General features: G+C 58.9%; 1 protein-coding gene across 4 annotated transcripts in view; it reads left to right on the top strand.

Moving 5' to 3' along the window:
- The window catches only part of PDE2A (phosphodiesterase 2A), a 91,330-nt gene continuing 78,281 nt past the window's right edge, over nt 1-13,049 (top strand). For 2 of the 4 annotated variants that reach the window (XM_003482557.4, XM_013999451.2), the window contains exon 1: nt 1-293. In XM_003482557.4, the coding sequence (XP_003482605.1) occupies nt 223-293 (71 nt within the window). In that variant the 5' untranslated portion in view covers nt 1-222. Of the gene's footprint in view, nt 294-7,224; nt 7,398-13,049 lie in introns of those variants that run through there. The other 2 variants (XM_021102285.1, XM_021102284.1) reach the window with 2 other exon arrangements.

Here is a 13,049-nt window from a genome sequence, read left to right as displayed (position 1 = left end):
CCAGAGCCAGCCTAGCGGCAGAGGCATTGGTAGCGGGAGAAGCGGGAGCAGCCGGGCGGCAGAGCTGGTGGATTGGGGTGTTAAGTCCAGACTGAGTCGAGGACAGGCCGCTGCTCGGGTCCCCGTGCCTGCTGGGCCAGGCGCCCTGCCTGGAACCCCGGGCAGGGTGGACAGGGCGAGGTGCCACTTTAGTCTGGCTGGGGAGGCAGACGATGAGGAGCGATGGGGCAGGCATGCGGCCACTCCATCCTCTGCAGGAGCCAGCAGTACCCGGCAGCGAGACCGGCTGAGCCGTGAGTACTATCGAGGGGCTGGGGTCCGGGTGAGTAGCTGCAGGAGGTGCCGTGGACAGGGTCCCCCGGGAGTCCCTCCGAGGAGCTGGGGTTAGTGTGGAGCTGAGCCACGTGGGAGGATCGATTCTGCTCCTAGGCGCCTGGTTACTGGACTGTAGTATGGGGGGGGGGTCTCTGTGTCTGGTGGGGGTGCTGACATCACCTAAGGCGTGTTGGGGCTGGGGTCCCACTGAGGACGCTGGTGCCTGGGGAGGCGTTGGTAATAAACCAAACCATGCCTTCGGGGCTGGGGAGGGGGAGTGAAGGGGGGAGGGAGGTGGCTTGGGAGGGGTGCGGCAGTGTTCCAAGGAGCTCTGGAGTCTGATAGATTCAGGACCCTGGAGAGGGATGATGTCCAGGGCCCTGGGGGGGGGGTGTGAGCGAGAGAGGGAGAGAGGGAGAGAGGGCATGAATTATGAATAAGAGTGGACTTGGAGCAGGAAAGGGTCTGGGGCAACTGCCCTTCATGGACTGGGGATTGGGATTCAGAGCCTCCGATTTAGGCAACTTTGTCCCCAGAGCCTCTGTCCCAGAGAGAGCTGGGAATAGGATTGGTTGGAATGGGGTCCCCTGCGCACCAGGCTCGTGAGCGCCCGTGTGCAGGAGGCTGCTTGTGCGGTGAGTGGAGGGGTCTGTGGAGGTGCCTTTCCATTGTCTGAGGGCTGCTAAGGTGGCAGCCGAGTGACACACATCTCCAGTCGGTGGCGACACAGGTCTGTGCCAGGCTGTGAGAGGGTGTGTATGTGTGTGCATGCACGTGTGAGGTGTAGACTTCTGGGGTCCTTGGTGGTTGGATGTGCAAGCAGCTTATCAGGGTGTGTGAGCCTCGTGGTGGGACTCTGAGAGTCTATACGAGCGTTTGTGTGAAGGAGTGTGTGTGTCCCACATGGGTGTCTGTGTTAGCGCCAGTGTTATGGGTGTGTGGTCACGGTGCTGGTGTGCATGAGTATGTATCTTGGCGCTTGTGTGGCTGGTGTGTGTGTGTGTCTGTAGGCGCGTGTTCATCTGAGTGCGTGTGGGTGGCGGTTTCCTTCCCCTGGTGGTCGAGGACCCAGCTGGGATACTGTGGCCCACAGAGGCAGGGTGGGGGTGGCTAAGTGTGTGCCCACCTCCACGAGCCCATGCCAATTCATCCTGCACCCTGTGGGGAGATGCACAAAAGAAATCGGCAATGCTGGCTCTGTTCTGGGGCCTCCCAAGCTTCCTAGCATAAAATAGCTTGAAAAGAATTAAGCAGCAAAGACTAGGATCCAGCTAACAGGTGGGCGGCGGGAGGGGGGCGCAGCATAAGCAAAGGCCCTGGGTTGGGACTGGCACGTGCCTGGAGCTGTGAGGAGGCTGGAGGGCTAAGTGGGAACCACATCTGGCAGGACTCGGCCTCCAGGCCTCTTGGGCTTTATCCCGAGGGCCCCGGGGACTTCGGGAAGGTTTTGCTCAATGCGGAGACATCATCAGATGTGAGATTCAGACAGTTGCCTCGACGGCACGGTCGAGGTTGAACTGGAAGGGAGGGGCGGGGGCCCGGGGGCTAGTGTGGAGGCCAGACCAAGGGGGACATCAGTGAGGCCCGGCCCAAGTGGGCCAAGGGCCAGAGGAGACCGGGGCCTTTATGAAGAGAGCACGAGGTGGCTCGGGCTTGGACTGGAGCTGGGGGTGCGGTGCTGAGACATCAGACGGTCCGGATGTCCGAAAGCTAAAACTCTTGGAAGGCAGGGCAGGTGGTGGAGGGACCCCTGGAGGGTCTCCGGCCCAGGTGCAGGCGGTCGGAGATGGGAGCCATCTCTTCCCAGACAGGGAAACCAAGGCTGTGGCTTTGTCACCCCTCCGGCTGTGAGGCTGGGGCTGAAGCCCTTCACCAGATCTGAGCCTCAGTCCCCTTCCCCCTCCGGCCTGTGCGGGACCTCTTGCTGCCTGAGCTGGGCAGGCTCCGTGAGGGTTAACTGCCTGTAGCTCCTGCAACTCCCAGCTCCCCCTGCCACTCTTCCTGCTTCCCACGCCAGCCTCTGGTCCCTGGGAGTCCTGATGGCTTGGCTGGGATCTAGCCAAATGGGGGAGGCAGAACTCCGATAATACCCCTCTTCTGTCTTAATGGCCTGGGAGTCGCCCCTCCGCCGGGCTGCCGTCGGTCCGGCCTGCACACCTCAGGCTTCTGCCACTTCAGCCTCTGCAATCTGCCTGCTCAGCAAGCTTTGTTCCAGCACCCAGCCATTCATTTATTCCATCCTTTACGCAACAGAGGTCCCCCAGGGCCTGCTTGGTGCCCCCTGGGCTGGCCTCTGAGCACACGGAGAGGACTCGGCCCCAGCCCTTGCCCTCAGGGAGCGCCCAGTCTGATGAGGGAGGCAGAAGGAGAATCGACAGCCCCGCAGTGAACAGGGCTGGGCAGAGGGGAACTGTGGGAGTCAAGGGGGCCCCCCACCAAGCCAGGGCTGCCGAGGGAGACATTCGAGCTGGATCTTGAAGGATGGCCAGGAGTTGCCCGGGCAGGGAAGGGGCACCGGAAACGGCCTGTAGGTGTGGGGAGACGTGCGAAAATGCATTGTGTGTGCAGGGGACAGAAAGAGTCTGGGTTGGTGGCAGGAGCGAGCAGGAAGTTGAGAAGAGGAAGAGGGGCGGAAGCGACCACATTCTGTAGGGTCTCAAGCCCCAGGCTCAGGGGCTGGTAAAGGGCTTGAACTTGTCCTTGTAGAATTAGGGAGCTGGGGAAGGGCTTCTGAATAGGAAGCCTCCACTAGGAAGCCCTCCTTGATTCCCCTCTCCCTCTGAGCCCAAGACCCGCCCTGAAGTCCCTCTCCCTGACAGCACAGGATCAGTCACGCAGCCCCAGGAGTTCTCCTGGGGCACAGCCGGTTAAGGATCTGGCATTGTCACTGCAGTGGCTTGGGTCACTGCTGTGGTGCAGGTTCAATTCCTGGCCTGGGAACTTCCACATGCTGCCAATTCAGCCAAAAAAAACAAAATTGCAGTCCCGGCTCAGCCCTCTCCCTGCCTCCCCCTGCATCTCCCTGTGTGCAAGCTCCTTACCCAGCCAGCCAAGCAGTTCCTCAAAGGCAAGAGCCATCGGCCTGTACTCCCCCCACCCGACTCCCAGCACACGGCTGGGTACCCAGGCTCAGGGCAGCCTCTGAGGGGGAGGGGACATGATAGCATCTGGGCCACCTTCTTTCTAGCAGTTGCTTCTCTCCTCTCTACAGCTCGCCCGCGGGCCTCCCCGGCCCCGCTTCCAGCCCCCAGGAACGGGATTCTCATCCCATCCCTCTTGGGCAGCCCTTCCCTGGTAGGGCTGAGCCACCCCAGGCTGCCCGGCCTGGTGTCATTTCTTCACCCTGAGTCACCATCCTTCTGCCTAAGTGGGGCCAGGCTGGGACGTAGTGGCCCAGGAGGTTCTATGGACACCTGAACACCCTCTGCAGGGAGCATGGGGAGAGAGAGCAGCCTTTACTCCAACTACAGGTGGTAAAGTCACATGGGGCTGTCCCTGAGCCCTCAGCAAAGTGATGATAAAGAAGCAGGCATCCATGGGGTTGCAGGTTTGATCCCTGGCCTCATTCAGTGGGTCAGGGATCCGGTGTTGCCGTGAGCTGTGGTGTAGGTCACAGATATGGCTTTGGATCTGGCGTTATGGCTGTGGTGTAGGCCGGCAGCTGCAGCTCCGATTTGACCCCTAGCGCCTGGGAACTTCCACATGCTGCAGGTGCGGCCCTGAAAAGCAAAAAAAAAAAAAAGAAAGAAAGAAAAGAAGCAGCAGCGGGCATGGCCAGATTAAGGAGACAGGGAGAGAGGATAGACAGCGAGGAGAACTTCCAGCAGCGCAGAGGGGCTGTGGAACCTGACTTCACAAGAGCGGGCTCTGGGCATGAGGGGGAGTAGGAGGCCGGGGCCCCCTTGAGCCCGCCCTCCTGCAGGTGACAGATGCCATCCAGGGAGAGGGGACTGGAGGGGCTCAGCAGAGGGGGATCAGGGTTCCGTCCTCCCTTCAGCAGCCATTCAATGGATTGCCGCCCAGCAAGCAGGGCCGTCCTGTGGGGACAGGGACAGCCAGTGCCCGCTGCTCAGAGGGAAGCCCGGGTAAAGACTGGCCAGGAAGAGGGACCGCAAAGACCTTGAGGTGAGCGCAGCACCGCTTTGTTCAGCGAGGAGCCCAGGGGTTCCGGGTGGCCAAGCATGAAGTTCAAGGGCAGAGGAAGGACGGGGCAGAGACAGGCGGGAGAGGAGCAAGGAGAGGGAAGTCCGAGCACGGGAGCCCTTTCTGCCACCAGATGTTCTCCAATAGCCTTGACAGGTGGCATGCCTGGTGCTCCTTCTTGGTCTCTCCCAGTGCCCCCAGCAGGGCCTGCTGAGGGTCTCCTCCTGGCCGGAGAATGGGGTGTTCAGGGAACAAACAGAGACCCTGGGAATAAGGGAGAAGCAGCGGCCGAAGAAGATGGGCCCCTTCCAGAAAGTGGCATGCAAATGAATGCAAAGTAATATGCAAATAGGCCAGCTTGGGCTTGGCAGCTTTGGCTGGAGGAGAGTCACCCACTTCCAGACTGGCCTCCCACCCGCCTCTGCCGCAGCCCCCGGACGGCCAGCCCCAGCCGGAGCTGCCTTGTCTGCTGCTCTGAGCACTCTGGCTTGTCTGAGCCACAAGATTGCGGCCTCCAGGGTGGGGGCCATGGGCTCCCTGTCAGCACCCTCATCCTCTCGGGAAGATATATTTAGTAACAGGGATGTTTTCAACACGTTTATCTCCCATTGTTCAGCTGCCCCTCTCTGGGAAAGGCCACATCTCCAGGGAGGTGACCCACTTCTTTTAAGTCCCCGAAGTCACCCTTCTCACTGCCTTCCCTGAAAAAGAGGAGGCAACTGGGGCTTGGTGCAGCTGAAAGGATTTAAGTCAGACAACTGGGAGGACTTCCCAACTGAATAGTTGCTGGGATATGAGAACCCTGGGGCTGCTAGGCTCTCACTCTGTGGATGGCTACCCTGGGTGTGGAGAAGGCTCTGAACGCAGAATATAGAAGGTGGCAGACAGATGTAAGTTCAGTTTCGGCAACTTTGCTCTGTAGCTGAGTGGTCCTGGGCAACTCAATTTCTCTGGACCCCATGTGAATAGTGGAGCGGGAATAATAATACTTTTCTGGCACGATGACTGGGAAGTATCTGGAAGGAGAGTGCTGAGTGCCAGGCATGCAGCAGGTGCTCATAAAGGTTCGCTGCTGCCATCATGAGCCACCCACACTCACCTACTCTTTTAGAAAGATTCAGTGGGGGGCCGGAGCGGGAGAGACCAGAGCTAGTGTGCCCAGAAGCTGTCATCGTGTGGGAGAGACAAGGCGGACTCAGACAGAACCGTGGTGGTGGGACTGGTGAGAAGGGTGGGGGCTCCGTGGGAGGGGACACGGGGTCTCAGAGACTTGGGACCACCTCCCTAGGCTGCCGGTCTCCGTCTGTTCTCGGCTGAGCCGAATCCCCAGGGAACACGATGGAGGAAGGTTCTAGCTGAGGGCTTCAGCCTGTGGCCACGCCCATGGCCGCCTGTGAGTCATTCTGGGAGTTGTAGTTGTGAATTTGCAGTGAGTACACTTTGTGCTCCCTCCGTGGAGCCAAATCCTCACCCCGCTGCCTGCCGAGGGCTGCCCGGGGCAGGCCCTGGGAGGCAGCCTCCGTCCCTTCCCTCGGGCATCGCTCACCCCCGCCATGTCTTGGCGGGTGCAGGTGGGTGCAGGGATAAAAGGATTAAGCCGTAATTATGACTCTTCACACATTCACACAGAAGTTGACAGCTTCCAGAGCACTGCTTCCACATCTCTGATCTCATTTAATCCTCACCACACACCCAAGAGACTGCTGTCTTCTGGATGAAGAGATAGAGGATCTGATCGGGGAAATAACTTGCCCAGAGGTGCTCAGGCCGTACCTGGAGCCCCGGTCCGTCTGCCCCCAAAGCTCCTACCCTTTCCATGGGGTTTTGTCCCAGATGGCAAGGGCAGACCTCGAAGGACAGGCAAGCTATGGACAATTAGACATCTCAGCAGAGGAGCAGGCGAACGAGCCCTGGCTCAAAGGACAGACGGCGAGGGCCGGGCTCCTTGGCATGTGAGGCTAAGAGGTGGACTGACCAGCCCCAGAAATCTGACTCCAGGCTGAGCTTGGACTTCCTGCTTCCAAGGGTTTTGAGCAGAGGCAGAGTGTGATTCGAGTTGGGCTTTGGGGGGATTGATCTTGCAGCTGGGCTGACTGGATTGGAGAGAAGAAACCCAAGACAGCTTGAGGCTTCTGAACTCCATTTGGTTTTGCTTTGTTTTATTTTGTTTGTTGGTCTTTCAGGGCCGCATCCGCAGCATATGGAGGCTCCCAGGCTAGGGGTCTGATTGGAGCCGTAGCTGCCGGCCTATGCCACAGCCACAGCAACAAGGGATCTGAGCCGTGTCTGCCACCTACACCACAGCTCACGGCAACGCCAGATCCTTAACCCACTGAGCCAGGCCAGGGATCAAACCCACAACCTCATGGTTCCTAGTCAGATTCCTTTCTGCTGCACCACAACGGGAACTCCTGAACTCTGTTCTTGGTGCTGCCAGCATCTTGCTCCTCCTCTGCCGCCGCACTTCTTCTCAACCTCTTCTTGGTCCTCTCCGCCTTCCTCTTCTCCCTCTCCCTTCTTCCCTGCGCTGCTCCACCTCGGCCTGGGGACCGCCATAAAGCTGTGCTGTAACGCCACCTCCTCCAGCAGGGGTCGCTGTTTCACACGGTCCATTCCAGCCCGGATCTTAGGTTTGCGGAGGCTGGAGGAGGAGGAGCAGAGGTGAAGGTGCGGGGAGGGCCGCCCACTGTTCTCCTCTTGCTGGGCTGCAGGCGGGAGCGCCTTGCTGCAATGGCAAAGGGAGAAAGGCTAAAGGGAGAGGCGAGACCCCACCCGGCAGGGACAGACACACTGGAGAGGTTAAGCCTGAAGATACGAAATTCTTTCCTCTCGGTTCTGGGGCGGGCTTAGCTCTGGAAAGTACTTAGACTGATGTATTTAGTATTTAGTCGGCGTCTGGATTTCTACTGGATCGTGCTTTCCTTGACACGGAGATGGGGGTGAGATTGGTTGATTTCTTGGTGTCTGAGGCTGCATGTGTGGGAATGCCAACGTCCAGTCAGTCGGACAAGTGTGTAAATGGGTCTGAGAGGGTGTGAGTCAATGTATGAAAGTGTGGACATAGTCACAGATGTGAACACGTGACTGTCCATTCTCGTGCCAGTTTATTGGTGCCTGGTCACCTGTGTGTACGTGCAGCTTCTGTGTGTGGAGTGCTGTGCACATCCCTCTGCAAAGCTGTGAGTGGATCCGTCTGTCTGTGTATGTGGGTGTCCCTGTCCCAGCAGGAGCGTGTGGGGAGGGGGCATGTGCAAAGGCTCCCGTGCCTGCTCTGCTGACGGCAAGGCCACGCCCGAGGTCTGGCTACTCAGCACTTTCTTTCCTGGGTCCCACCTGCCTGAAGAGAGCAATAAGATGTACGTGGACTCAGGCTGAAGCTGCTGTCCTGTGCGGGGCTGGGCTTCCCCCAGGGGACTCTGGCCCGCTCCTGTTGGCGACCCAGAAGGCATAGGTTATCTTTGTGTTTAGGCTCTGGTGGGAATTGCCGGGATCCTGGCCATCAGGTTGAGATGCTTGTCATGGCTGAGAGATGGAGAGATGCCTAGCTTCCGTTCTCCCTGGGAACTCTTCATGGCCACACCTGTACCCCACTAGAGAGGTTCAGGGACTCCCAGCCCAGTCTTCTTGTTATATAGATGCAAATACTGAAGCCCAGAGAGAGGGAGTGATTAACCCAAGGCTACATAGCAGGATCGGGGCCGGATGGCAGGACTTGGAGCAGAGAGAGGTGTGTCTGGCCTGGACGGCCTCCCTCCCTTCCTCCAGCCTCTAGAGCAGGCGGGGAGCTCGAAGTGGGATTCAAGTCTGTGGCCTGAGGCCGCGTCCTGCACCCCGGCGTCTCCACTCCTCCCAGGCCTCAGAGGCGGACTTTGAAGTTCCTGCCAGAGCTTACACCTGCTGTGAGCCTCCTCCCTGATTGGGAATCGGGGAAGTCTGTCGCTGGTTCAGCAGTGGGGTGGGAACAGGGGAGGGGCCTCTTCTAGAAGCCTCCATGCCTCATCTTTGCAGTCGATGCTTGTTTACGTTCTCCTGTTCTACCAGTCAAGCCTTTCCCTGCAGCCTCTCCTAGGGCTCTAAATACTGGGGTAGCGCTGGGATTTGGGTGGGGGGGGCTCCTGGAGGCCCAGCTTGGCTCAGGGTGAGGGGGCGGGGCAGTTCCAAAGGGAAGGAGGGAGGGGCTTCCTGTCCCTGCGGTGGGAGGGCATGAGCAGGGGCGTGGTTAGAGGTGGCCTTGGCAGCGGATGCGACTCCTGCCCCAGCAAACTCCTGAAGTTCCCGCAAGCTTTAGCTGCCGTTGGAGGGGAGGCTATGCCCCCACCCACGCAGTATGGGGGGGCTCGAGCCCCAGGGCGCTTCCCCTGGTGGCCTGGGCAGCCAAAGGTGAGATGTTAGATTGTCCAGCTGGAAGCAGGGAGAGCTCCCCTTCCTTGGGGGATCTAGACAGAAATGTGTCTTCCTGGAGATTTGGGGTTGGAGGCAGGGGGCTGGGTGTGAGGACACTGGTGGGAGGGAGCCAACAGCAGGTGCAGTCCTGGGAGTTCTAGGGTGGGAGGCCCCTGGCTGAAGGCTCAGATGGTGGCTCTGGGTGGGGCAGAGGCAGAGGCTTCCTGGAGGCTGGGCAGGAGGAGAGCAGAGGAGAGAAGCAGGCAGCCCAGTATCGCATCCTTCCAAAACCAGAGCTGTCTTGGAGTTCCCGTTGTGGCTCAGTGGTTCCAAACCCTGAGGACGCAGGTTCAATCCCTGGCCTTGCTCAGTGGGTTAAAGGATCCAGCCTTGCCATGAGCTGTGGTAGGCTGGAGACGAGGCTCGGATCCCGCGTTGCTATGGCTGTGGTGTTGGCCGGCAGCGGTAGCTCGGATTCGACCCCTAGCCTGGGAACGTCCATAGGCCACATGTGCTGCCCTAAAAAGCACATGAAACAAAGCAAAGCCAGAGTGATCTTAAAACTTTAAGGGGGGTGGGGTTTGGGGGCTAGACGGACAGAACTAACGTTTCCAGAGAGCCCCGAATACCGTTGTCCTTCAGTATCCTGGTGGGAGAGCGATTCCAGGACCCTCTGTGGATACCAGACTCTTAGGATAATGCTCAAGTCTCTTATAGAAAATGGCGCAATATTTGTGTATAACCTGTGTACCTCCTCCTGTAGGCGTTAAATCATCTCTAGATTATTTATGATCCTAAGGTAATGTAAATGCCATGTAAGTAGTTTAAATACAATACGAATGCTATGTACATGGTTGCCTGCAAGGGGCAAGTTCAAGTTTTGCTTTTTGGAACTTTCTGGAATTTTTTTTTTTTTTTGTAAGTATGTCCGATCTGTGGTTGGTTGACCCCATGGATGCAGAACCTGGGGGCCCAGGGTGTGTTTAAGTCCCTTCCTTTAATCATCTCACTGCCCTTCAAGGAGTTAGCCGGTTTTTTTGCAGTGGGGAAACAGATGACACAAGTGGTTTAATTGAAGGCAGTTTGGTGAATCAATTACGGAGGTGGGGCAGGATTAAAGGAACCAGCAGGGCATGTGGAGGTAATTAGGACTGGCATCCAGGAGGCCCAAGGGGCAAGGAGAGGGCTTCAGATCCAAGCCAGGCTCCTGGATGAGGGCTGCCCTACAGAGGCTGTCGGGGGGGAGGTGGGGTAGGTGAGGGTACAGGTGTCCTGAGCCACCTGACTTCTCACTCTGCTCTCCTGTCCTCACTGGCAAACCAGATTGGAAGCTGGGGGCCAGGGAAGCTGGCAAAGCTGGGGCACAGAGCATGGCTGGAAAGGGTGGAGGTTTGGAGGGACAAAGAGAGGATGGGAAACTGAAGTCCAGAGAGGGTGCCCACTTGCTCTAGGTCACACAGCCGATAGGCCTCAGAGCTGGGCCAGGCCCGACCTCTGAACACCCACTTTGTCACATCCACTGAGGCCTGGTGGTGCACCTTGTCACCTGCTGCTGGGCTGGAGCTACTTCCTGCTGTGACCGCCCTGCTCCCTGGCTGGGCAGCCTGGGGGCTGCTGAAGAATGTTGCTCAGGCCATGGTCACACTGGGGTTCAGGGAGCTCCAGGGGAGGGTGAGTTAGAGGGGTCAGCGAGGAGGTTGCCGTGGAGACCCAAATGAGAGGCCAGAAGTTGCTTCAGGGGCGGCTGAAGACGTGCGAGTTGCGTGGATGTCCCCAGCCCTCAGCCCACCTGCCCGAGCTGTGGCCTGAATTCCTGTGTCTCCCCACCTCTGCAGGGATGTGCGACGACTCTAGGTCCCTCTCCAAGGGCATTCGTCCCTGCCTCATTCTGCCTCGGGAGTCTACTCCCCCTCCCGCCCCCAAGCACCCATCTATAGCACCCACAAGCCACCCCCTCAGACCGTGGTCCCCAAGAGCAAAGCTGTGTCACTGCTGCTTCCTCTCTTAAGGACAAGTATGGCCTGTCCACTGCCAAGTCCAACAGAAGTCCTCCTCTTGGAGTTCGAGCTCCGTCCTCCTGGCCATTTAGAGCCTGGGCCTTGGGCCTTCCTGGGAGATGAATCAGTGAGCTGGGGGTGGCTGGGGCCTCGGCCCCGCCAGCTCATCCGAGTGCCCTGTGCCAGCGGGACTCACTTCCAGCCTCTGCTGGGCCTCGGGCCGCTGACTCATGATCAGCGGTAATTAGTATCTGCAGGGCAGCCCCCGCCCCACTAAGTGCTTGACCATCATCAGGTGCTCTCGCGCCCGCCCCGGCCTGAGGCCTCTCCTCCAGGACGAAATGCCCGGCCACAAACACACAGCTCCACAAACGGGGAGACAAACCCACAAAAAGAGAAAAACAGACCCAGAAGCCAACACACCAAGAAGCAGACCGCAGCCCACAGACACGGGAGACCCACAGACGTGGAGGGATCAGCGGACATCGACAGACACCAAGAAACAGACACAGGATGAATTTAAAAACTGGCCTAGGAGAGAGTTCCCGTCGTGGCACAGCGGAAACGAATCCGACTAGGATCCATGAGGATGCAGGTTCGAGCCCTGGCCTCGCTCAGTGGGTCGGGGACCCGGCATGGCCATGAGCTGTGGTATAGGTCGCAGACGTGGCTCGGATCCGGAGAGGCTGTGGCTGTGGTGTAGGTCGGCAGCTGTAACTCCAATTCGACCCCTCTCCTGGGAACCTCCATATGCTGCAGGTGTGTCCCTAGAAAAAAAATTGACCTAAACACCAAAGAAACAGAGTGACCCGCGGCGCCCTTGCAAATGACTCGGGCCTTTAATGCAGATGTACGACTCGTCAGATTCAGCACCGGCTGCATGGCACCCACCGAGAAACACCCACACTCAACACAGGATACCCTCAGGTAGGCAGATCCAGCTGTCTTCGCTTCTCCACCTCTCCCTCTGAGCTCCTGCACATGCTGTTCCTTTTGCCTGGAACGCCCTTCCCCGATGCCCCCTCCCCTCCCTGGCTAACTGCTGTCATTCTTCAGGTCTTGGCAGCCCTTCCACACTCCCCAGCTCAGAGGCCATATGGCATCCTCCATGGTTTTCCTCACGGCTTGGGGCTGCGGGCTTTTTGCCTGTGCCCAGTGAGGTGGTTCTGAGTGGGCACTGGGGGCCAGAAACAAGGCAGAGACAGACTGGGAGGGGAATGGGTCAGGACTAGCAGTGAGGGCGCTGGCTCCTCGGGGCCTGAGCCGGCATTTCGCTGGATGCCCTCCGCCTCAGTTTTTCAGACCCGGTCTGATTTCCTCTGGGTTTCTGCCGGGTCTGTTGCCTCCTTCCCCAGGCCAGCTCGCCTCGCGCCACCTCTCCGGGATCACTGGCCCTCCTGTGCGTGCGTGCGTGCACGTGTGTGTGTGTGTGTGTGTGCGTGCATGTGCTCCGCCCCTATTTGCCTAGGGAAAACCTCGTGATTGAAGGCCTGGGGTCAGAGGCACGCCCTCCTTGCACGGCTTCCTAACCTGTGCCACTTGGTGTGGGGAAGGGAGGTGGAAGGTGCCAGCGATCATGAGCCCAAGCCTTGGGGGCCGCCTCCACGTTCCGCTCTCGGCTCCCCGACTCCTTAGCTGCGGGGCCTGTGTGAGCTCTGCCACCTTTGTCCCCTCCTCTGTGAAAGGGAACAAGAACAGAGCCCGCCTCACTGGGCTGCGGGGAGGATTAGCTGCGACAAAGCCTGGGATGCGCGTGGCGCCGCAGTTCGGCTTCATCCCCGGGGCTGCGGCTGCGGCTGCGGCTGCGCTGCGGGGGCGTGAGAGCAGGGGGAGCGCTACTGAGGTCGAGGCCAGTGCACCCAGGAGGTGTCCAGTGATCCCTTGCTGACTGGAGCTGAGGGAAACCGACATCCGAGGTGTGCGCACCTACTATGTGCTCTCTCTAGCTGGTTCTTGGCGCCTCCCGCCTCAGTTTCTGCAGGGCTGCTCATTCTGCCGACTCTTGTGCCCTGAAGGTCCAGAAAGTGGGCAGGTGGGGGAGGGTGACTTTTTACATTTTTATTTTTACCTACAAATTTTATTTATTTTTTTGGCCGTGCCTGTGGCATGTGAAGTTACTGGGCCGGGGATGGAACCCGCGCCACAGCGGTGACCTGAGCCTCTGCAGAAACATCAGATCTTTAACCCATGGTGCTGCAAGGGAACACCCAA

Source organism: Sus scrofa, chromosome 9 (genome assembly GCF_000003025.6).
Source record: "Sus scrofa isolate TJ Tabasco breed Duroc chromosome 9, Sscrofa11.1, whole genome shotgun sequence".
NCBI classification, from domain to species: Eukaryota; Metazoa; Chordata; class Mammalia; order Artiodactyla; family Suidae; genus Sus; species Sus scrofa.
The sequence above is the reverse complement of the archived record's forward strand: the minus strand, read 5'-3'. Positions and strand labels throughout refer to the sequence as shown.